Below are 24768 nucleotides of genomic sequence, written 5' to 3' on the forward strand. Positions count from 1 at the left end.
TGTGGCTACTAAGGGAAACACTTGACTAGTTAGAACTCGACATAGCCAGTATCCAAGAGAATGTCTGATCATCGATAACCAACGCCAACGGGATCATCGCTCCCAAGAAGGGCGTTTTATATCGTAATGATAGAGTTGTGGAAGGGAATATGGCACCTCATGCGTAGCATTGAACTGTACAGATGGGGTTAGAACTGGGCATACACAGCTCAAGACATTACAAAGTCTATTTCTAGAATCAGCCAGAATGACACCGGTATAACATTCCATACTTGGTAGCTGATGACTTTGACATATTCACCTTCCGGGAGACTCGGCAGTGGAGTGGCTCCTTGACCATGTCTTTGAAGCTATACTCGTAACGTAAGATTTATGAGTGTCACGCCTGGTCAATACCAGTTGATGTCATGATCAATACGTATTATCTTGCGATACTCTGGAGTACACAGCCACTTCGAGATCCATCAGTGACAGACATTGGGTATCTATCTGCCTGCCCCGGAACGGCTTCGACATATGAATCCCCGGACCGTACTGAGCCCTTCCACGTTACAGATCTCCGATACCATGTGGCCACGAGAATCCATTCACACCCGAGAAATCGCCGTGGCAAGTAACGAGAACCCTTAGTATTCGCGTATCAACGGCTTTGAACCCGGGATCTAAATGGGAGAACTCGGCGACAGTTGCCTGAAAGGAATGCTAATTGGATATCAAGCTCGCCAGAACTCCTTCGGAAGCGGAGAAGCTTAGACGACCTTGATTGCAAGGACCGTCGCTTTCCGATATCTTGAGCAAGGTGATGCATGCATTTTATGCTCGGATCTTTATGAGGCCCCCGATGTCATGATATGCCTTCCGTTTATCACTCGTCCCGTTGTCACGATATCCTGATATCCCACGCCGTTGATGATAAGGAGTGTGATCTGCGTGGTAACGGTCCGGTTACTTTGACCGTGAAACAGATAGGAGGAGATTGACAGAAGCTCGGGACGAGTCGATACTTGCCTAACGAGGAAGTCTGGCCTTGGGCTGTCTTGCAGCAAATAGGCGAGTGTAGATGACTATCTGAGCGTAAGTGATATCATTGTTTCTAATGTATAACTCTGATAGGCTCTGTGGTCGATAATCGAACCGTTTGTTACCCATCAGATATTTCTCACACTATATCGACGATCCTGAAGTGTCAGTGTCCATTTCGGGCACCAAGCAGCTGCACCGAAGACACACTAGAAAAAGTTGAACCCCCTGAGATACAAAAGATCTGCAGGGTCAAAACAAAGAGCCGGGCAAGCCCGACACTTTGATCACATAGTGAAGAACGGCGAAGCGCATATTCTTCGGCGATATCAGAGCGCACTGATGACACTTCATCCTCGGTCTGCTAGCCTCAAACATCAAGAACCTCCATATCCAGTAATAAGAAGAGAGACGTATCGTATGTCTGGAGTGTTATGCCCCGGATATGAGCCCGCGGTAATTTTAGCTGGAGAAAAGAAAAGTATGGAGATGTCCCATGGGGACTACTGGTTTGTTGTACGTAAAAGGCATGGGGAAATTGAAGGTATTACGTGTGGTTATAATTCCAGTGTTTGATGGTCTTGTAATGCTATGGCTATGTGGCCAAGGAATGACCGGTCCGGTGCCCCAGAGACCCATTAAGCATAATTCATGGGCTTATGGTAGTGATATCTGGTATGAAAAGAAGGTAATTTCTAGCAAAGGAATAAGTCTGATACATCCCATGTCTAACATGTTATCACATCATGATAACTGACACCCCACGCGTGCATGTCATGTCACATCACATCACATCTTCAGCTCATCTTCTAGAAAACGACTAGAAATATACGGCGTGCAGGAACACCCGAACCTGAGGCAAGCAAAGAAAGAGCGTGCGTGTCAGGGTTTAGGATGACGACATGGAACAGGAACAGGGGTGGGTTATCTTGCTGATGGGAAACCCGACTGGATGAAATGCCATACAACTGACTCTTGTTAGTTGCATGACATGTTTAATACTTTTAGAATGAGGAGTACGTATACTTATTGACTCGTTGTCCACCAAGGTTTAGTGCCGCATAAAGTATTCGTTCCTTATGCTTAAGCGGTCAACATGGCGGCTAGAATTATCCATGTCTCTTCCATTCCGCTCCCGCGGCTAACAATCCTTATTCAATCCAAATGGGAAATAAAGCGGAATGAAGCAAAAGAGTAAGAGAGAGTGAAAAAACTGTACCTTTTTCTCCACCTCGGATCTCCATCTTAGACCTGGTCCCTGCTTGGAGACTTAAACTCGGTTCGGTAACGCGCCCGTCAGCCTCGCAATTCGGAAGACAAGGGGTGAGCAAAGTTTTGAAACTAGGTTGGAAGGATACTAGCAGCATACATGCCTTTTTTGGACATCATCAAAGCCAAGCATTGGAGGAGAACCACATTTAAAAGAGGCGAACTGTAGAAGATGCACAAGAGATGGGAAGGAAAGAAGACCCTTTGGACAGGTTAGTACCATGATGTTGATCATTTGTTCATGATAGATGTTGAACTACCGAACTGATGATGACAGAGCTGATCTTGTAAGTCACTGATAGACCTGAGGATCCGCCTTGAGTAAAAGATATACAGCACGTTAGCAAATAAAAAACAGATAAAAACGGCCCGGATTGGTGTATATCCCCAGTAAATGGACGGTCACACCGTGGAGGAGCACAATGTACGTAAACATGGATGATGACCTTCTAGTGCGTTTCCACCCATTTCTTGTCTTGCTTGTCCCCAGCTTTTCACATCCAATTGGGGGCAGCGTACTGTCAATTCCTTCACAGAACAAAAAAGATACGATAGACCCATGCAACGGGGGTGGATAGAGACTTCTCCTCATTCTCGTTTCTCCAGGGATTGTTACTTCTTCAGTACTGGGAATAAGACATGTTGCTGTACAGAAGAGAAGACCAAGATCCACAAATGAGGAGAATCAAGTTGGGGAATGAAGGATCATCATGGTCTAAGTAAACAAGAACAGTATCAAGCAAGGCACACAAGTTCGCCGCCGATGTAAGAAGATGAGGGTCACCCCAGAAAAAGTACCAAGGCTGGACAACCCTTGGACTGTAACTCCGATGGAAAAGCACCTATCTTAGGTGGAACCCCAGGATATCCTCCGTACAGTCGTGAACAAAGCTGGAGCACGGCCACGCCCAAGAGAAAAAAAGGACGCGGAGCTTAATGAGGGAATTCCGTGATAGTCTAGTCCTTTTACGAAGCTCTATTGAACTTATATATTTCTTCCTTCCATCTGCTCTTGAATACTTTTACTCTTCATTGTCGTCTTTCATCTCTTCCCTCCCCTAAACTCTTCCTAGTCTTTTGTGTATCATTTCCTCAAGCGAGCAATTCTTGATCTAATATACCCGGTTTTATATACACATAGAAGCAAATCTGCTTCAGATACACACATCATGTCTTCGTACCCGCAAGACGTTCACAACGACATCTACCCTTCAGACCAGGGTCATGACTCTAGCAAGACAAACAGCAAAGAGAAGATGCCTCTCGATGCTGAGAAGGGCCACATCGATGACCTTCAGTCCGCTCACAATGTCCCTGTCGTGGAGAATGGCTTCGGTGGAGGCGAGGGCGCGAAGAACTTCCGCAACATGTCAAAATGGGACACTACCTTTGCCCTGCTCACCAACCAAGTTGGACTCGGTGTTTTGTCTTTGCCTAGCGTTTTGAAGACTATGGGAATTAGTAAGTTTATTCTTTAGGGAAAGAGAAGTTGTCTCGGGGGTGGGTTGTCGTTAGTCGGGCGACCGACCGGCCCAAACCCGCGATAACTTCATTTTTCGAATCACGATTTCGCAACACCATAGCTAACAGCTTCAGTCCCTGGTTTGATCGCAATTATAGGAATAGGTCTCCTTTCTTGGTATACAGCTTTCGTTTTGAAGCAGTTCTATGGCCGTCATTCTCATGTTTTGAACGTGGTGGACATGGCAAAGGTTGTTGGAGGACGCCCTCTTTCAATCGCAGCCGGAATTGGCCTGCTCGTGCAAGTTATCATGACAGCTGCTTCAGCAAGTGTTACGCTCTCTATTGCCTTCAACACCATCTCCAGACATTCTATCTGCACTGTGGGCTACATCGGAATCGCTTGCCTCTGCTGCTGGGTCCTCTGCGCGCCCCGAACCTCCAAGTTCGTCTCCCAGTCAGGTATCCCCTGCATGGTCTCCGTCATCGCCGCTTCCATCCTCGTCATGGTCTCTCTCGGAGCCAAGAATCCCACTGCTGCGCCCGCAGACTGGCACAAGGAGATCTTGGTCGTCGCCAACCCAGACTTCCGTTCCGGCCTCAACGCCTGTCTCAAGATCTGCTACGCTTACTCGGGTAACATCAACTTCGTCACTTACATGGCCGAGATGGTTGACCCCGTTCGCGACTTCGGCTTTGCCCTCGCTTGGTTGGAGTGTGTCTCCATCGGCTTTTACGTGGTTGTGGCCATTGCCATTTACTGCTTGGCTGGAGAGTACACCGTCTCGCCTGCCCTTGGCTCGGCTCCCGAGCTTATCGCCAGGATTGCCTACGGCATCGTTCTCCCTGCCATCTTCTCAACCGGTCTTGCCTTTGGCCACACTGGTATCAAATACGTGTACGTCCAGGTCATGAAGCACTTCAAGCTCCAGAGCGAGATGACTGCCAACAACGTTCGTTCTTGGTCCATCTGGATGACCATCGTGACCGTCTTCTGGGTCCTCTGCTTCATCATCTCCAACGCCATCCCCGTCTTTGACTCCATCCTGTCCATTGCCTCAGCCACTACCATTTCGTGGTTCACTTTCGGCTTCAGCGGCATCTTCTGGTTCCACATGAACTGGAACAACCTCTTCTCCAGCCCCAAGAACATTGCCTTGTTCTGCCTCAACGCATTCCTTATTGGAATCTCACTCTTCATGAACGCTGCTGGCCTGTGGTCATCAATCACTGAGCTGTTGGATCTGTTTGCCAATGCTTCCAGTTCCATCCAGGGTGTCTTCTCCTGTGGCAGCAACTCCATCTTCTGAGCAGGTCTCATCTCGTGTATAGTCTCCAGTTATTTTTTCCGTTAGTTTAGACAGCATAGCATCAATCATTTTTCACTCTTTGTCAGAGCATTACGTTTGTCCCCTGAAATCGCCCATCCTTGAATATGTGTGTCATTCAACCGAGTCGTTAGAAAGTGTTGCATAAGAGAAATCATGATGGTCCCACGTAGGACCAGTTGCGTTGCTGAGAAGTCGTAAATGAAGACCGGAGGCTCCGTTGTAAGTGGCCTTGGCATTGAATTCCAAGACACAAGCCTTGAGCCAAGCATTGAAAAGAATGGATATATATCCACAGCCCGGCCGATAGGTTTCAATGAACCGGGCCGGTTTGCTTTTCGCTGGATATACCGAGCCAAACCGACCGGCAGTGGATCGACGTTGACAGAAGGTTTCCTTTGATGGATCGTAGTGGATCTCATCTCAAAGGAAATCATGTTAAAGGTGGTTCCATTACCAGGGTTCCTGTCGGGTGCGGGTGGCTTTTTTCAGCGCATGTGGGACCTTGCATAGCGCACAACTTTGCTAGAACCGCCTGCATGCGGCTCTTTCCAGCGCCTCTGAGGCTGTGAGTGTGGCCAAAAACTGCGTGGCTCCCGGGCCTGCACCGAGTGGTCGTGGTCTGACTCGTTAGAGCTGAGACCATGTCGCTCACAATAAAGATCCACGACTCGTTGTCAACTGCCCTATCGCATCCGAGATTGAGGTTGTCTCGTCAGGATTGAGCCGATAAAATCCGATGTTCATTCCTGATCATCTGTTTCATCATGACCGCGCCATCAAGTGACTGAGCAAGTGACTGAGCCACCAGCAGAGGTCGGATATCAGCCATATCTTATCATGACGCTCTCGTAGTCATTGTCGAGGCTGAGGCTGTCGATCAACCAGTGCAATCGATAAGACCTTGGCGATAAAAGAAATCTTGGTGTTGAGGCTCTGCGGAAGCCAACTGCCGATGAGACGATCGACGTCTGAAAGAACAAAAAGATTAACGGTGATACACAAGATGAATGATTGAAGCAGGTGTAAGAACACCACGATTCAACTCGCCTGGCACCTTTCCATCTTAGATTTCCAATCTCTCGGTGGCTCACGGGCTCAATATATAATTTTCTCCTGAGAGCCCGCACAACACCATGTCGGCGTATTTCTTCTTGAGCCGGTCCAGACAGGGTACTGTCCGCCACGATGACCACGCCAGAAACCCATCTGCTTGCAACATTACAAGTCTTTCTCATGTTCCTGTCACCATCCAACTTGCCAGTCCCACTTGTACGTGCCGGTGAGTCCACTCTTTTCCGGTCCATTCCTACCCAAAGGCCTGTGGTTGGCCTTTTTTCTTATGCCGCTGGAGTGCGCGGCTCAAACATCTCATGAGGCTCTGCCAAAACTCGTCGCATGCCTATTTCCATTAGCCCATCGATTGTATCAAACCCAGTCGTTAATGCCATAGTAGGCTCCGCCATCATTTCACTTTGTCGTCTTTCTTGTTCGTTCTGCGTCTTGAATCGTTTCATTTGTGTGGAATGCCTCTTTCTATTCCGGTTTTCTCATCAAACGCATTGGCTTGTTTGTAAAATGTACAGTTCCGGCCCGGCCCTATACCCGGGATTTGAAATTCGGTCTCTTCTCTTCCTCTAGTTGCTTCGTGCACCGCCCTTCGACTCCCTCAACTCGTCCATCTTGGCGACTCGCTTCTTGAACTCGACGTATTGGCACTTCTCGTAGCTGTGTCGCTCATCCTAGTCAACCCCTATGTGTAAGCATGTTGTCTCTTATTGATTGATATCTCGGCAAAGATCGGCTTTTGCGTTTGGGTTGTAGCTGGACTGAGCTTGGCTGGGCTGAGCACGTTCGGTATAGCTGCGGTGGACTTGGGCCTGCCGTGCCTCGCTCTAGAAAATGATAGATGACTTACGGAGCACTTCCAAGGGGCATACCACGTATCCCGACGGCACTTGTTGAGAGGGATCAGAAGGTGCGCGCAGCTGTCTCGGTAGGCCAGAGGGAGTTTGGCATCGCGCATCTCCTCGCGGGTCGCTTCTACTCAGGAAGTCAGCGGTCGAGGTTCGGGTGAAAAATATGTGCTGGATATCAATTCGTCGGTCGGTACGTACGCCGCGGCTCGGTGATTGAGTCGGAACCCATTGTTGCGGATTCAATTGAGCTTCGTGATGTGAGGTTGTCGTAGATTAGCAGAGCTGTCGTGAGATGCTCCTCGGTTCAAGGTCGGAGCATCCTGGTTTGTGCCGGAAATACAAGGCACCAATCAATTTTTGGCCAATGGTTGTTGACGAATTACCACGCCTACTTTACATCACCAAATGCTCTTTAACAGTTCCCTGATTATTTTTGTAATATTGTTATGGTAATTATACGACATGTTACTACATCCCCATTACCTAAAGCTCTTCTTTTGCGCCATCATGGCTGAGGGTGATCACAACTTCAGTATTGAGATGACAACGGACATCAGGTGGGGCCGGGCCACTGCCGGCTCCGGACTCACCTGCACACCTAGGTGAGGACTTGTGAATGATGCAACTGGGGAACAGTATTTTTCAAAACTCTGGGCTCTTCTCTAAACATGCTACACCCATCATGCACTCATGGTCCTGCAATACGCTCGCCCTCATTTACGCCAAAAATTCCATCGGCATCAAGCGCTTAACCCGCTAGGACATCATTTGATCCAGGACTGAGCTGGCAGCTTATGCCGCATCTTACCAGCCTTCAGCACGACACCATTTCGAGACTTTTGAGGCCGCCGTCAACTGAAGCGCTTCCCATCGGCAACATATGTCTCAACTATCACCATTGCTTATGCCACCTTCAGCCGCTTTACTATGGTATTGCTTTGCCTCAAGGACCAAGACCTAAGTTCGCCAATCACGCAAAAGGAACCGAGCATCAGAACACACCGAATTCAAGCAAGGATTAGCGATGCCACCGAAATCTTATGCCGAGATGGTCGTGGATGTGATGCTGGCTTGGTGCCGACAAGGGGTAGCGAAAGCTTAAGGCCTAATGTTAGGTGACAGAAACAAACGGCCTAAAAGCTGGTCTCAGCTGGTCTCAGCTGGTACAGAATGGCTGGATTATTTGGGCTGAGAGAGTGCCCAAGAGCTGTGTCTTATGCCGACAAAGGCCGACTCTCGAACTATCACTTCATTCCAATATGAAGCTCCTGGATCTAAATACCGGACAATTCCAGGTTCTAAGCGCAGAGCACGACGCTGTCACGATCTTGCGACAACTCTCAGGTCCAATGATGCCACGCAAGGCCCTCCCGATACTCATATCCAACTTGAGGCCCTTCAGCTTCAACCAAATACCCAGCTTCACAACGATCGAACCGAACCTTTACCTGGTCATCATAGAAAACGTCGAATCTCCCCCGAAGAGCATCTTTCAGACTTGTCACGCCACCTTCAGGATGGAGAACTTTCCATGGTTCGATGCATGTTTCGCCTTTGCAGGACTTTAAGACGAGCATCAATGCATCGAGACGATTGACGACTTGCTGGACTGTGGTTCCTAGGAAGGCCTTGCTCGCGGTCGCGCTGTCGTCCAAGGGGTACAGATTGTTCAATTGTCCTGGGTCGGTCTTCAAGAGGTAAGTATTAGTCTGGTATACGGGCAGGTAGGTGTCAGAAGAAGTATCCTCGAGGTGTTAGGGCGCCAGAATAAAGTAGCCTAAATGCTAGTCTAAGCTAGCATAAGGTAACTCAATTCTTTCGTCTCTTATGCTCTCGGAGGCTAATTCTTCTGACACCTTGAGAACGGGGTCAAGAGAAACCTACCCTGACATCGTAGAGCTCGTGCTCGTTGTTACACCAAGCCGAGTAGTAAAGATCGTAGTCCTCGTGAACTATCCTCAAGCCCTTGTACGTGTTGTTGGGCATTCTAATCTGGCCCTCTCCATCTAAACCAGTCGAGTCAGTACTGCAGCTTGACATTCAAGGTCATTTACATACCAAAGCCACCAATTTCGCCTTCAGCGATAGCAATGCCCCAGTACTCAACAGCAACATGCTCATGACGCTTTACCTCCTCGCCAGCTGAGACAGGAATAGGAGTGCCGTCAAAGTCCTTTCTCAGCGGCACACCCGCGAGCTTGAGCACAGTAGGAGCGAGATCGATATGCGTCGTCACAGCCTTCTCAACTTGACCAGCAGCAATACCTGGTCCTCTGATGAAAAGGGGCACGCGAATATCCTCCTCAAAACCACACTCTTTGCCAGGAGGAAGTCGATGTTGACCTAGGTGGAAGCCGTTGTCAGAACTGTAGATGATGTAGGTCTCGTCGAGCAGACCCGCGTCTTCCAGTTGTTTGGTGACCTGCTCTACGAGCTCGTCAACGCTCTGGAGAGACTGGAGTCGTGCGCGGTGGTAATCATCGATGTACGCTACAGCAGAGTCGTTGAGTTGTTTGAGCTTGCGAATCCAGCTCACTCCGCTGGGCTATATCCTGTCAGCCATGACTTTACACTCGATAATACCGTCGGGGTGTCAGAAGAATTAGCCGCCGAAATTATAAGAGACGAAATACTTTGGTCATCTTATGCGAGCTTAGACTAAGACTTAGGCTACTTTATTTTGGTAACCTGAGCCTTAGAGGACAATTCTTCTGTAACCCAACTGAATACTTACAGAATCTGGGTTAAAGTTATCCGTTCTCGGAACTTTGACTCCTTCAAAGAGGTGAGCGTGTCTCTCAGCAGGAATAGGTATCGTCATAGGACCCCCGGCTTCCCGGTTCACATCAATATTCGAGTGCGGCGCAATGGGAGCAATGGTAACAAAGAAAGGATTAGAACCCTTCGAGTCAATCGCCTCCTTCAGTAGTTCCTGCGCATATTGAGCGATCAAATCTGAAGTATGTTCTCCTTTGTGATGTACCGGCGCCTCCTGGTTGCGTTGGTAAATTGGGTTCAAGTAGTCATATGTTCCTGGGTCGAGTAGGAAGTTGGTTCCTGTCCACCCTGCAGGATAGGGCGAGTTATAGTTATTGATAGTATGAGAATTGAATAGTTTTCCTGTATAATATGTGTTATACCCGGCTTCACTGAGCCAGACTGGTAGATAGTTCTCGTTGAGGCCCTGTGAGACGAACTTAGGATAGCCACCTTTCCAATTAGCACATCTTCCTACGACAACTATGTTGTTTACTTACCGTACGGGGGAGATACGTCAGTGACATTCGTGTTGTGCGGCTGTTTTCCTGCCCAAAGCGCAACACGAGATGGACAGCAGATGGCTGTGGTGACGAAGTGGTTAACAAAGGATGTACCCTTGTCGATGATATGTTCTTTTAGCTTCGGCATATATGAGACTGAGTCCAAGACAGAGTCCTGATCATCAGTAAGAATGAATACAATGTTCTTCTTGCTTTCACCCGTTGCATTAGGTGGGTGTCGAGGGATTTCATCTTTGGGTGATAAGGCGGCTTGACTATTCCCAGCCGCAACGGCAGACAGGGAGCTTGTCAATAGTATATGTTTAATCCAAGCTGAGGACCGCATTGTAAATTGTATAACTAGTTTCAATCTAATGGCGTTGTTTCTACGACAGTCACAGTCGCCTTTTTATCTCTTTTGTAATGATATGCCCATCACCCAACTAATTCTCTCAACCCGCGGAGAGTTACACTTTGAAGCTTCATCATTGATGTTGTATATGGTGTAGTAGCAGATCGCAATGGCGTCAACGTTAGTGTTTATGTGCGTTTTCCACATAATCACTAACATCCGGGTTCCCCGCCATTTTCGGATCCGAGGACGCTAATGCTATTGAACGGAGTATCAATCGGCAATTGTATCATTCTTCCCTGTGTATACGCCATTTTCTCAAGTATTTCGATCGTTTTCTGCTCATGCAAAGTGAGATAAGGCCGCGTTATACCCTGGTATGGCTTATCTTGACGTAACGAGGCATTTTGAGCTACGTACAATCTATCATTTGATAGGACGCATATACATTCTTTGTCGTTCGTCTTGCTTTGAACGGTATACCTGATGCGCAGGACGGTATAGAAGTTCTGCCTCTTCTTAAAAAAGAATTTCTAACTGCCTATCATCTTTGCGTGGGTCCGAAAACGTTGAGTGTCAGTTGGCCCTGACGGTACAGCAGAATCTCAAGATAGACAATTCCGAGCTACCTACTACCCTCATCTCGAACAAAAACAAAACAAAGATCATTTATTTCTTCATCATCGTATTCTAGAAATTAGTAACCATGTCTTGGTAAATAGCCGACCATAACCTGAGCGCAATGTAGTACAGTCGATGAATAGCAGCAGGGCTGTGAGACGTCTTACAGTAGCCACGAGTAAAAGTAACGAGAGACAGTAACAATAACGACACTGTTCCCAGGCAAGGCTCGAGTTACGACTGGACGCCACCTGTCAATGTCTCGCCTGTTTGGTCATGGGCTGGGGCCTTGCATCTGGAGAGCGATTGTTCAGTTGAGAAGCAGTGACTGGACGGAACTGGATTAATCCTTGTTTTGACGGGCAGGGCTATACGGATGGGATGAGATCGGATGTATCCGATCGAGAGATAGGGTTAGAAAGGAGGACCCTTACTGCGTGCAGGGCAGTACAGTACGATGTATGTGGCGAGATACGGGAATAATTCAGATGGTATGATGCAATGTGGTTGCTGCAAGAAAGCGATGCCGGTAGGGATTTATCTCAGTACCAACACCAATAATAGAAACTCTTCATCTCAAAGTCTCATCTCCATCCTCTCATTATCATCAATTACTCGCCTCACCAAGACAATCCATTGATGCCGCCACCACAAGAGCTGCAGCTCGCCGAGTATCTTCCAATGGCATGAACTCATATATCACTTTTCCCAGCCCGAAACTGCGGTGAGAGGAAAAATGAAAGAAGAGTCAAAATAATAGGGCTAGCAAAAGTAGGTTGGGAAGATGTGACTTGTGTCGCACAACATGAGTAATCCTCGAGGCATGTTGGACGTACAAGGCGTGCTGTTGTGATACATTGGAAAAGAAGGGAAAGGTGGCGAGACGCCACCGCTTGTTGAGATTTGAAGAGATGAATTGATGGACACGAATAGATGGATAGTATTGTGTTGACCTAATGAATGTGTAAGGTGCAACTTGTCTATTGAACTTGTAAGCGAATTGAGATTGAGTATTGAACACAGTAACTCATCCCACGCTCTCTCGCTCTATTCTCAGCAAGATCATCATAAATCCATGAGATCGGATTAACAACCCCTGACAACGTCTCACGACGAGGGTACCGACATCATCGGAACCGCCTCACTGGCAAGATACAGGAGACGAGATGCAGCACGACACGCTCCTTAGGCGAGTAGATGCCTCAAGGGCTTTTTTTCTCCTCTTTGTCAGTTCTAGTTTTCCAGCGGTTACTGTGCCACACTGCAGTCCCCTTTCTATAAACCACCCCATGTCTTGAGCCCGACCTCTCACTTTTCCATTTCCTGCTGTAATGTGAAAGAAGAACATGGCAGAGACGGTGATTCGAAAAGCTTGCGATCGCTGTCACGCTCAGAAACTCAGCTGCAAACGATACAACGACGAGCCGTGCGAGCGCTGTGTTAGACTCAAGACCGAGTGCAAATCGAGTCCTTCGTTGCGGTATAGGAAGAATCAGCAGCAACTGATAGAGAGTCAGCAACAGGGCCTGGGCAACATCAATTCTGGGAATAACAACAGTGTTGGAAACTCTTCACTACCGGCTTCATCTGGACGCCGCTCTCCGAAACGACGACGGACCGACAGCCAGGACGATCCGAGTCTTGTCTCACCCGACACGGGTAGGTGCCCTCTCTATTTCTCTCTTCAGTCCCTGTCTTGGATCCAACCGACTCAATCAAGTAGCAGTGCCAATAGTACCCCATACAGGCAGCCTGACGTCTAAGAGTCATGTCCCTGTCTCACCTGATCCCGTCGATACCAATACCGACTTTGCCTTCACCTTCGACCAACAGCTTGCTTTCTTTACAAACAATCCTCAGTATTTATCTCATCCCGAGTTCCCTCCTCCTGCTCCTCCTCCAGTCTGCTGGGATCCTTCATCAACTACTTCTACCCTCTATCATCACCCCGAAGAAGTAGGTTCTTATCAAGTTGCACCAGAGGGTGACCAGTCCGTGCCCCTGACCAGCGCAGGTCAAAGTTGTGCACCTGAACACAGCATCTCCTCTGACAAGCGCGCGTCACAGCCTCAGCGACGCAAGCAAAGGCCTAGACCGAGGCAGATCACTCTCCGACACGACGCTGACCTCTCGCCGCTGCAGCAGCCCGAGGCTCCCCCGATTCACTGGATGGCGCAGTTGTCCGACATCAACGCCAGGCTCCTGGACCTCGCGTCCGCTTTACCTTCTCCTCAAGACGGGCCCTTCTTGGGACGTCCTGTTGATGAGAGGTTCAGGAGCCAGGGGTTTCCTATCGAGGATATGTTCAAGCTTACGCGACGAGTCGCTGACATCCTCGAGAGACCTCCGTCTAGCAACGAGGGTAACAAGATGCATCACTCCACCATCGATGGAAGTGATCCTGGCAACGCCATGTTCATACTATCAACATACGTTCGCCTCTTGGACATGTATCAACGAGTGTTTACCCTCGTGCACACCGAACTCTTATCCCAACCCAACTCGACCACAACGTTCAGCTTCTGGAAACTGCCCGCCGTGACAGTCGGTTCGTTCGCAGTCGAGTCATCACCCTATCTGCAGATGTCTCTCACGATCCAACTGGCAGAAGAGTTTTTATCTCGTCTGCGAGGTTCGACGGCGCGATGGTCAGGGGTTGGGAATGCGGCATCGTCTATGTTTGCAGGAGTTGTAGATGTTTCTTTTCAGGCTTTTCGGGATCGGGAGGAGGCGCTGGCGAAGCATTTGGTTGATTTGAGGAGTGAGATAGAACCTTTGATAGATTCGTGAGTGAGTGTGTTGTTCTTGGGGAGAGTTACGGATGAGTGTATGGGCTGTGTATGGGTAGAGGGATAGTATAGGGGCTTCACTTGTTGAACAGAAGCAAGGGAGACTCAAGAAGCAATTCATTAATACTTACCTGTGTTTACTTAACAACTTCCACCTAATATCGAGCGGTGTTCATGTTTCTAAGAGGTGCTTCAAACCCTCAACAGAACACCAGCCATACTCAGCTTCTCAGTCAACAGTCCCTACTCAGTCTCAAACTCTACGTTCAGGGGCATTAACTCAAACTACATGCAATTCCCCAAACTCCCATCGTTCCAATGGCAATCTCTTTACTCCTGTCTACAAATTCCATCATTGTCTCCTAAGTGGCAAACTCTTCATCGTGAGAGCCCAGTTGATGCCCAACGGACCCAAAGATCTGGAACCGTCGAGTATCAGTCTTCCAAGACAGGAATATGATCCTCAGGAACCGAGTTACCAAATCTTAACATCCGTCTTTCTTTCCCATCCCACGCCCACATCTCGTTTACTTGCCCAGCCACTATTCGTAGCCTGTTCCCGCAACATCCGTCTTTGTTCGCCGACGCTCCTTCGGAGAAGTGAATGTGAGAGAAGAGACAACAAGTCCAACCTCGCCAATATGCACTCCCTAGCCTTCCATCCAATATATTGCTTACATCTCCAGCGAATACCTGGGGTTATCTATCGTACACCTTACCGTCTATGGCGTATTAAAGTTCTCGGCAGGTTACTGTACCCTACTTAGCAACGCCACGTTTGAAGCTGATGGGTAGGCATCATGAGGAGCAGGAAAAACAGACGCCCGCTAGGGGAAGCTTTACGATGCATCCGCTCACCACCGGCGAGGAGCTCCTTGATGGACGATTGGCAAGTCGGACTCAGACAGCCGTTTGATGAGAGGCCCACGCATATGCCGATACTACGTCCCAATCCGAAGCACCTATCGCTAGTAGTTCTTTCCCCTGCAAACTCAGTTTGAGAGGGAGGCCTGCAGCTGTAATTGGGGGTGCGGCTTTAGAGTTTGACCTTTGACCTCTTTTCTTCCCCTCCCCCGATGTACTGTAAGACTTCATTTCTGCACGTAACTCGACGGTAATATCTCATTATGATGAACCATTTTCAGTTGAAGCAAGAATCAAGTCAATTCGCGAGCTGTCGAGGTTTGATCGTCCTGATATACAACAGGGTTGTGCTGAGCAGGGGTATCATTACGAACTTGCTGTGCCTCAGAAGCCCTACGAATAGTTACAGTGAAGCTCACGTACGCTATGTCCCCTCAGCGGTGGTTAGTAGGATCGACTCACCAACGATCCCTTTAATACGCAAAATGTTTCTTTCTACGTAGTAATAAGCTACGATAGTTCTGTAAGTCGTGCATATATGCATCTAAGAAAAAGTGTACACGGGCCGCTTCTGGGTAGCAGAATATGATAAGTGATAGTGTTTGAATCATGATGGCTTCACCTGAGCTACCAATCGTATCTCCACATGCAATCATGGTCACGGGAATGGTACAGTATCAGTGTACATTGTCAGTGTATCCTTGTCGCTTAAACGAATTGCCAAGTAAAGGCTGGTTCTTCTAGAAATGCAAGGATTGTCTCATAATTCGGAAGCTTAGCAGACTCCGAGGCCGAAGTAAAAAAAGCCACTATTCCAAAGCCGAGCTTTTCCAATCTAACGCGAAGAGTAGTTGCCGATGAAACATAAACTGCCAGTTATTGGCACCCAACAAAGAGTTATATACAGTACGTATAAGGATAATATACTCTGTGCTGAAAAAGATGAATTAAATGCAGTAAATTAAGCTTTCTCCAACGGTTTGGTAAACCCGTGGAGCCCTGTACAGTAATCGTACCTGGATGAGATGAACTAAACTAACCCGTTGCCTCGGGATGGCCAAAAGTGGATATTTCCCATCGAGAATGATGAAGATCTTGATGCCCAACAATCGATTCTTCTCCTCTTCTGCCCAAATCTTCATCTCAGACAGATCTTTAACCCTTACAAACTGGTTGGACCCTTATTTTTCGGCATTTGATATGCCGCAAGGGGGAATGATCAGTGTAACTTGTACTTTGCCATCCAATCCTCTCCCTTCTTGGTGTTCTTCCAAGAATTATAGCCCCTTGTCAGGCACCGATTACGCTCATACAAAGATGGAAGAGACGATCAAGGCATGGGAACTTTGTCTCACAGGGAGAGGATGATGCTGGTCATGGACGTACCCCTAGGATGGTAACAGTAACAGTCATGTCCGTGCAATGCTTTCATGCATTCACGGTAATATCACTTTATTGTGGTAAGAGATAACTGCATCGAGTGGCTTTTCGAAAACTTGCCTAGAACGGCACATCACATCTCGCCAATTTCCCAACAGGCTGGTTCTTGCCCTTGGTGCCAGACCAGGATATTGTCTTGACTGGGGTGAAGACGGTGATGCTCCTTTGCCTACGATAGGTCAACCTGTACCTATGTACGGATGACTGTTATCCATGACTTCACGTACATTTTGACTGAGACAGCTTTTCTTTTTCTGATGTGCATTTCTACCGAGGGAGATATAATCGTGCGAGTCTTGGAATAACTGGGACGTATCTTGGAATAACTGGACACCACCCTGAAACAGTCTCGGTACCTTGACCCTCTCTTGCAAGATAATGAATGGGCTTGTCCAGCTCCCGTGATGTGGACGATTAGCGTGACAGCCAGCCAGCCCTGAAAGAGTCATAGCTACAGCATACTTTACTATCCAGGTTTAATTACCTTGATGTCTAGAAGCGGCACGCTCATGACCATGGGTTGCTGTGCTAATGCTCATACCTTGTTACACCATCGCCAGGTCGATCATAAAGGCTGGGCGTGGTAAATGGTATGGCTTGGCTTGGCTTTGTATGATCCTGATAGAGGCATATCATCTCCTTCGCCTATTCATTAGTTCATTAGTCCAGGCAACACCATAAGAATCCTACGTTGTGTAGGGTATCTGCGGTTCCGACTCCGATTCCGACATATAGTTTGTCGAGAGAAGTATTAACTGGCGCCGAATACGATAATATGATAGTGCTGACATGAAACAAACTCGAAGCAGAAATTACACGGTTCTCACGATGAAGTGACGACAGTTGAAAGAGTGTCCCCCATCGTAGAGGCTATCATGATGGTTTCTTTGCATTCAGGTAAAATTGACGCACCCAGTAGACCGGTGAGCTAGTGAAGGACTGTTCCGTTCCGCACGATAGCTTCCGTTCTCAAAGCGGTAGCGTTCCGCTAATGAAGTGACGAGGAACAGCAGAGTCTTTTCTTGCTCAATTTTTATGTTGCCAAGTCTGGGGTCATGCCTTGCATCCCGTCGTAACATTCCTACCATTCATAAAGTGACAAAGGGTTGAGGCAAATACTTGTCTCCTCTCCCTTTGCCAGACCGATAATATCTCGGGCATCAAAAATAGATGTGTCGAGACTCCGTGATATGCGTTGTTGAACTGGTATGGATCGTTCGTACAGCTGTCAAGTGGCGGTCTGGTCTGCATCATTCACATTAGTGCTGTGGAAAAATAATGCACACTCCACAGACCGTTTGAAGCTGTACATGTTTATGCTCTGTTTCTGGTTATTGCATACTCGGTAGTTGCAGTTGCAGTGGCTTGGGGGTATGATGTGACTGGACTGACAGTAGTTCGCTACAGAAGTGCCCCGAGCTAATTTCACCGTCTAGGTCTGGCAGTTGTTGTCTCAATTGTTTCCTCGTCTGATTTCGCTAACCTGGCCAACCCAAAGATTCGGGAATGCCGTCAGTCCACGACTCTCAAACCCAAGGCTGAGCCTGTTCCCAACTCCCTGGTTCACTGAGGATCCCCATTAGATCATCCCTCGGCATACAAGGACTCGATCCATATGATCTGCCCGAGCAGGAAAGGGAAAAAAAGACCTTTCTCTTGGTAACATGAACGTAACCACCTGACGCTGACCTGACGAAGATCCCTGGCCCAGCGTCCCTGTCAAGATGGGGGCCCTGGGAGCTTCGGGTGGGTTTGCCTGTCCGTATGCTCGGGAATGGGAGGCTGTTCTGCTACGGTAGTAGTGCTGTCTAGTACAGATGCCCAGGCTGAAGGATCAGGTCTCAGGGTAAGGATAGGATACGGTACGGTGATAGCGGAACTTTACCAAGCAATCGGTGCAAAGGAAAGGGCGAAAAAAAAGAAAAGGGCTGCTCCGAGACAGTGGCCGCGACTGACACGTCTTGTAGTCTTCGGTCTGGGTCACGCCGCGAAGGGTTACAGAAGGATCATATGAACAGTATGCATTCTCTCCGCAAAAAGGGAAATAAAACGCGAGGACAGACGCAGTTGAGATCTTCGATGGAAATGCATGCGACGGCACATGTAACATTAATCTACCGTATGTTTAGGTTCACCAATCAAACAAGCAAAAGCAGGGCTGTAGTTTTAAGTTTCAATTTCGTCAACGGTTTGGCGTTTGGCTGTTGGTTCGTGAACAAAAACTGTCAGATCCAACTCCATCCAAGACATGTCTCTCGTCACCGATTCCAGAATGCTCGTCATCATGACCCTTGCATTAACAGAGACGTTTATGGCGAAAGAGACCGCAAAAAGAAAAGAAAGAAAAAAAGAGGCAACCTGACTTCAGGAACGGAACAGAAGGAAGGAAAGAGAAAACAGGCTGGGGGGTTGTCACACCCGCTGCACCAGAAGCAGAACATCCCGAGGCCCGAGCCCGCGTCCTGGGAACGCCAAAGAAGAAAGCTGGGACGTTGTTGATTGGTTGAACCCCTGTTGTAAGGGCTTGGCGAGTGATGTGAATTGCAAGAGAACAACGCGACAGGAACTAGGGGTTGGCGTCAGAGGCCAGGGGGAGCACAGGACATGTTCTCAGACCAGATGATGAGCCTGGGACTTGACGGACTGGTGACGGCTTCATCAAGATGAAATTGAAGACTTTTCAGGGACATTTCCAAGGAGACATAAGGAGACATCTAAAATGACATCTCGGTGGACGTCATTTCTGGTAAAGTTAATACAGAATATTGAGATGATGAAGTCTACTGGTAGCACGTAAAGACGCTTGCAACGGGGACACTATCCTAGAGCCCGGAACAAGACTCTAAACTCTTGAGAGTCTCCAGCCCATGACGCCTCCTTCCAGCCAGTCGGTAAAGCCTATCCCCTTGCATCAAGTCGCCACCAGGTCCAGGTCCAGGTCCAGCTATACAGAAGCACAGCTAACCCTCAGCACCGTGAGAAGACCCAAGAAGCAGAAGATGGTGGTTGAACAGGGCTGATTGGATAGCGGTGTGCTCTCGCGTCGGCGGTGGGGAGTGGTGGAAATTATGGCCATCCTTCCAGAAGGACTTTTTTCTTCCTCAACTAGTGTAGCGGCAGTTTTGAACCATGACGCATCGTTTCGCATGTTGAAAAAGGGGCAGATATTAAAAAGTTTTGAAACCAGGTTCCTTTGGGTCGCTTAGTACTGTATCGGAGCCGTGGTCAAAAAGGACATCGTAGAATCGAGATATGCTACATGGGTGTGTGTGCTGTGTGTATGTATGTACGTATTGAGGGTGACATGGATATTCTTTAGCCGCCCAATTAATTGGTGGGATTGCGGTACAGGCTGTATTGTTATGCCAGCAAGCACTGCATGCGCATGCAGATTTCAGATGCAGCACAGCAGAAAGGACCCGGTTCAGGCTGTCGTCCAGCGTATTGACCGGTTCCTCTTTAGGAAAGTATGCAAATGCGGAGGAGTGACAGGTGATGACAGTACATACATATTCGTAAAATCTAATGAGCTGTGTACCAAAATAACAATGACAATAGCATCGTTCTGGTCTATTGGCTCACATGCCCTGTCCAGCGTCATTCATCTTGATGAAGCTCATCTCCCGTCTAGCGGAGTCTGTTTCGGTAGAGTGACAGCCCAGGCCAGACGAGACGGTATCATTCACTGGACAGGACTAGACTGGGAATGGGACTCTACCGGCATCCCACCACGTGTGCAGTGGAGCAAGAGATCCGAAGCTATGCTATGCAATGCATGCGCGCCTTTAACCTTGCTCGAATAGACTAATGATGCATAGACTGATAGTGTGAATGTCTTCTGTTTCTCAAAAAGAAGTCATTCCTCCGAACTGTGATACAAGACCTCGGCAGTGGTGCTGTGTGTCAAGTCATAGACGGTACTTGAGTGGGATGGGATGTGTGTTTTATTAACCAGGGGGCCATGACATGAAGGTGTGGGCAATGGCGTCAACTGTCCAAGCGTAATATTCTTTCATGGATATTGAACGTCTAGAACGGAGGGAAAAGGAAATCATGGAACACGGTGGGTCAGACAGATGCTCTCTACAGACTCATATTACTTTGTAGTATGAAGATGTCATGTCATTAATGAAGGGTAACAGTAACACAATGAACCGTGCGTCCGGACGTCCGCTGATGCAGGTGCTAGAGATGCGAGCAAGAGAGACAGCACAGGTCAAGAAAATCTTTCCATTTCGCTCCGGCGTTGATGTGCAGTACGTGCAGTGCATTGACGTTCCATGGGTTTGGCCAGCCAGGCCAGGCCAGGCTCAGGCCTGAGTGAGATATCCTGACATCCACTGACTCGACTTATCTGATGGAGACTGGATCATTCATTACTGCTCATCCAGTAGATCATGACGAACCCTCGTTGGAAAAAGCAAAAATGACAATGATGCACCGGCAGGCGGTAGATCATGACACGAATGACTCCTTAAACGAGTCTATCATATTTTGTCATGACTAGTACAGTAGACCCCCAAAAAGCAATCATCTCAATAACGGTGATTCCAAGCGGAACCGTTGTGGGCGGGATGCTGATCACACGGGGGAGAGGAGAGCACCTATGGACGGTAACTGTACCTAGACGAGGTCTAGCTCTAGGGGAGGGGGGCCTCTCTTTTGAGGCTTCCACGTGCCATTGGCGGCCCGCCCATTGCATCTCCCCAATCAGAAATACGAAATACTCGTCTACCTACGGATACAGAATAATTCAGTTAGGCGCCGCAGTATTATTGAGGCGGTCTCTACCGTTGTGGATATCTCTTCTCTTTCAACGAGGCGGATAGATATTCTCTGTGTCTTGCTTTGCCTGCCTGCCTGTCTGCCTCAAGGGTCCCTCTTAAACTTGTCTCACCGGCATTCGCGAGGGCGCGGTCTGGCGGGCAGCGCTTAGCCCTGTGGAGATGCTCTACATGAAAAGAATTCAATCAGAGTCCACCAGGTGAGCAAGACTCTTGTCGGTGAGTACCCAATCTTGCTGTATGTGAGCCTTGTTTTGTCTCTGCGGGATGCAAAAGAGGGAATAGCTTCAAATTTGCTGTATGTATGTGCTGTAACCTGATACATGAGTTTCCGCTCATCAAGGTAACTGCCGGCGGTATTGATACGAGGAAATACATATCATATCTCTCTGTCTCTGTTGTTGTCTGATATATGTTGCTGCGGCGGTGGGGGAAAGGGTCCAAGTTCAAGAGCGTTGTTTCGTGCTCTGCTCGTTAATGCACAAGACAGCACGCGATTTGGTCACTTACTCGCCAGCAAATATGCCGGCGGTGGGTGAGAGAGGAGAACATGTAACAAAAACAAAAAGTTTAATATAACACATTCTGCGAATAGCATCGACCTCTTGCGCAACAGTGCTCTCTCTCTTTCTTCGGTCATGGCTCGGTGAGTCAGTCAGATAGATTCAGGGTCTTCCATCATTCCTTTTTCCTTCCATTTTGCTTCTCTGCTTGTTTTGCTCCGTGATTAGAGCACTATATTCATCCTCACTTCGCCGTCGCCGAAGGGTTGAAGGGCTCGTACGCTGGTCTGTGTTGCCCCCGTACTAAACTGTAGCGGCTTCCAGCGGGGGGGACTTTTTTTTTTCTTCTCTCTGCCCTTGTTGTCTTGCTCGCCTTAGATTAAGACATGAGAGAGCAAACACCCCGGTAGTTCATAAGTAACACCCTCGATAGATGCATAGATACTCTACACGCCCTCCCTCCCGCTCTTCAGCTCCCAAAACCAAAACCCCAGACCCCCCTTGTTTCTCGGAACGAGTGCCACCATCCAAAATTCTTTCCCATCCACACCACACACCCCCCCTACGTACCGGTCTACAAATGGGTGTCTGGTCTCTTGTCAACAGGGGTTCTTTTCTATGGGAAGGGGACTGAACTGAACTGGGAAGAGCTCTCTTTTCTCTGGGATTTATAATAAACAACCTTCAGCCCAGCCCATGGATCCCCGTCCGTAGGGATTTACTAACTAGCTTCTGTTCCGCTGTTTTGGGTCCATCTTGTCTTGTCTTTAAATACTCTTGACCTTCCCTCGAGGCTGTTTTGACGTCGACGTTACAGCCGTGTATCAATCATTCTTTTCCGTCTCCATACAAGTACTACCATCTATACTATACTAAACCTACCTCTCGCCGGTCTTGTTATCCACCAACATACTCTACTCTATCATCACCACTTGATACAGAACAGACTTTCGACCATATATTCATTCAGCAAAGGGGAATTTGGATCGAAGGGGTTTTCTTTGGACATCCAACTCGTTGTCACATACCTCGACCGCCGATTTACTAGAATCGAGACGCCCTTGGTCCACTCTTCACAATGTGCAACTACATCTACGTAAGTCATGGGATATCATGAGTCTATCATGATGATGAATGAATGATGGATAATGGATACTAATACTCTTATAGAAGGAACTCAGCTGCCAACACCACTACCACTTGGTAGAATCATGGTGTCCCAAGTACATCGAGACTGAACGTCGATGTCCGCCCACCATTGTGAGCAAGCAATACTGGTGAGTCAATCTACCTCAAATATCTTATCCACCGGTTCCTTTGACTAACGGTTTTTGATCAACAGGGGTGACGACATTTGTGGTATGTCTTGAGATATTATCCACTTGAATGCAAGTTTAGAGTGGTTTTACTAACTAATTATCTAGCTGCCTGCCGAGAACGCCAACAACCAAGCAACCACCCTTGGGCAAAGCTCATCCAGCGTCCCGAGTCACGCATGTCCTACTCTCCCCAGCTTCGCGCACAATGAGAACGAACGAAGCGTTCCGCAGGTCGAGTCCCCGATATGTCGGCAGCCAACCTGCCGTATCCAATGAGGCGACAGTACGGATACTCTCGCATTCATGTCCCGCCGTATACGTATACGAAAAAACCGATTAGGTGAGACAGGACATGTCCATGTTCCTGTCTGTCTACACTACATGAGTCGGTCGTCTGCAAGTTAAAAGACGTGCTGGATGGTCGACTCAAGTGAGACATTGAACCCCACTTGGACTTTTAACGTGGGAAAAAGACCAAGACCAACGAATCAACGAACAAAACACCAAAAAATCAACAAAAAAGTCTATTTTATTGCAAACAGCACAACAGATACCTTGAAACAACAGGCGCAGGAAAGCAAAGCATTTTATCACTATTTTATTTATTGGAAAGGGAAAAGAATTATTCGGCTCTTGGGTGCAAACCTATTTCTTTGGCCGATGTGGTAGTCACCGAACCGAGTGGGGGTGACACTGGATACTGGACTGGACTGGTACCTTTTTTAGAAGGGTTGACCCAGGTCGGGCGTTGATCCAACTGCGACCCGACAGCTCACAGGCTGCGGGTGTCCAGTGCAGTCGCCACCTCCACTAAAACTCAACTGAATTACAGGGGAGCTCAGACCTCAAATCTCACTCTCTGGATTCAACTGGATGGATAAATCAATCAACGACAGTCTGATTGAGAGATGCAACCGACAGTATGCATTACTCTCTCACCTTGGGCGCCACCATCTCCAATCACCAGCCTCAAACAAGGGACGCTACTTTGATCGTCCTGCACGACAAGGAGGTCTGATGACCACGCGCATCAAAACCAAACCTTGGTGATAGCAATAGCAACCAGACATGAGAAAACCAACCACATCGGGCGCGAAGAGGGGAGTCTTGTCATTATTATTTTTTATTATCGGCGCTGTTCTGATCATTCATTTTTACAACAACATGCATGGAAGGAAGGAAATATTGGATGGGAAATAACCGGGCATTCATGGGAAAGACATTTTCTACTCTTCTTCAAAGATATCACGGGAGGGGGGACGGGAAATAGGAACAAGGCAAGGGCGTTTGTTTTTAATTGTCACCACCACACTACCTACTCTATCCTTTACAACAGATTACAGCAGAAAACTACCTGAGGGAAAAAAGGATAGTTTTTGTTTGCATATTGTTTGGCGCAGGGAAATACTACTACTACTTAGACCGCTCTTGAATTGAAAACTTGTTTATTTGACAACCAATATTAGCGAGAGACATTCAGTGAATTGGCGAGGGAAGATCTCGGCACTTGGTGATGATCTTGACTTTGCCAAGGTTTTGGTCATGTACGAAATGATCAGATACATACTTGCCGGCCGGGCGATGCTACGATGATCATCCGGGTTCTTGCGAGCCGCCTTGCAGTATAGAGATCGACGCTGAAACGGTGTAAGTAACCAACAACAAGTACAAAGGGGGAGGAATATCTACTCCGTAAACTACACTACCTACTAAGCAGGCAGGCAGAGAGGGAGAGGAATCGTTAGTGTCATCGTTAGAACCCGTAGACTAAGCGGCTACGGGCCGCTGTCGTGGGAATTGCCGGCCGGGTATTTGATATCCGGGCAGTGGAAATGTCAC

The 24768-nt window shown here is 48.1% G+C and overlaps 6 protein-coding genes across 6 annotated transcripts; 3 read left to right on the forward strand and 3 right to left on the reverse strand.

Annotated features, from left to right (window-relative positions):
• The first annotated feature begins 3170 nt into the window (after nucleotides 1–3170).
• B0J16DRAFT_189533 (transmembrane amino acid transporter protein-domain-containing protein) lies at nucleotides 3171–5093 on the forward strand. Its single transcript, XM_046122775.1, has 2 exons — nucleotides 3171–3750; nucleotides 3886–5093. The coding sequence occupies exons 1-2, from the start codon at nucleotides 3459–3461 to the stop codon at nucleotides 5058–5060; spliced, it is 1467 nt and encodes a 488-aa protein (XP_045977724.1). The 5' UTR covers nucleotides 3171–3458; the 3' UTR covers nucleotides 5061–5093.
• Nucleotides 5094–6550: 1457 nt separating this feature from the next.
• Nucleotides 6551–7401, reverse strand: B0J16DRAFT_189523 (NADH-ubiquinone oxidoreductase B18 subunit-domain-containing protein). The gene is made up of 3 exons (XM_046122774.1): nucleotides 7196–7401; nucleotides 6997–7121; nucleotides 6551–6820 (listed from the first exon to the last, which is right to left on the reverse strand). The coding sequence occupies exons 1-3, from the start codon at nucleotides 7224–7226 to the stop codon at nucleotides 6716–6718; spliced, it is 261 nt and encodes an 86-aa protein (XP_045977725.1). The 5' UTR covers nucleotides 7227–7401; the 3' UTR covers nucleotides 6551–6715.
• An 849-nt stretch (nucleotides 7402–8250) lies between these two features.
• B0J16DRAFT_376031 (alkaline-phosphatase-like protein) lies at nucleotides 8251–10603 on the reverse strand (the record flags this gene model as incomplete). Its single annotated transcript, XM_046130745.1, has 5 exons — nucleotides 8251–8685; nucleotides 8882–9003; nucleotides 9056–9542; nucleotides 9732–10228; nucleotides 10372–10603. The coding sequence occupies 5 exons, from the start codon at nucleotides 10601–10603 to the stop codon at nucleotides 8338–8340; spliced, it is 1686 nt and encodes a 561-aa protein (XP_045977726.1). The 3' UTR covers nucleotides 8251–8337.
• A 1973-nt stretch (nucleotides 10604–12576) lies between these two features.
• B0J16DRAFT_405789 (uncharacterized protein) lies at nucleotides 12577–14133 on the forward strand (the record flags this gene model as incomplete). The annotated part of the gene is made up of 2 exons (XM_046132919.1): nucleotides 12577–12889; nucleotides 12978–14133. 2 exons carry the CDS (start codon nucleotides 12577–12579, stop codon nucleotides 14018–14020), a joined length of 1356 nt encoding a protein of 451 aa, XP_045977727.1. The 3' UTR covers nucleotides 14021–14133.
• Nucleotides 14134–16383: 2250 nt separating this feature from the next.
• B0J16DRAFT_324887 (uncharacterized protein) lies at nucleotides 16384–16840 on the reverse strand (the record flags this gene model as incomplete). Its single annotated transcript, XM_046125854.1, has 3 exons — nucleotides 16384–16492; nucleotides 16551–16759; nucleotides 16808–16840. 3 exons carry the CDS (start codon nucleotides 16838–16840, stop codon nucleotides 16384–16386), a joined length of 351 nt encoding a protein of 116 aa, XP_045977728.1.
• Nucleotides 16841–22466: 5626 nt separating this feature from the next.
• Nucleotides 22467–23242, forward strand: B0J16DRAFT_189625 (uncharacterized protein). Its single transcript, XM_046122776.1, has 4 exons — nucleotides 22467–22706; nucleotides 22781–22887; nucleotides 22953–22969; nucleotides 23035–23242. Exons 1-4 carry the CDS (start codon nucleotides 22689–22691, stop codon nucleotides 23136–23138), a joined length of 246 nt encoding a protein of 81 aa, XP_045977729.1. The 5' UTR covers nucleotides 22467–22688; the 3' UTR covers nucleotides 23139–23242.
• Nucleotides 23243–24768: the final 1526 nt, after the last annotated feature.

Source organism: Fusarium flagelliforme, assembly GCF_020744385.1.
Source record: "Fusarium flagelliforme strain FIESC 12 MPI-CAGE-AA-0113 chromosome Unknown B0J16scaffold_8, whole genome shotgun sequence".
In the NCBI taxonomy this organism is placed as follows: domain Eukaryota; kingdom Fungi; phylum Ascomycota; class Sordariomycetes; order Hypocreales; family Nectriaceae; genus Fusarium; species Fusarium flagelliforme.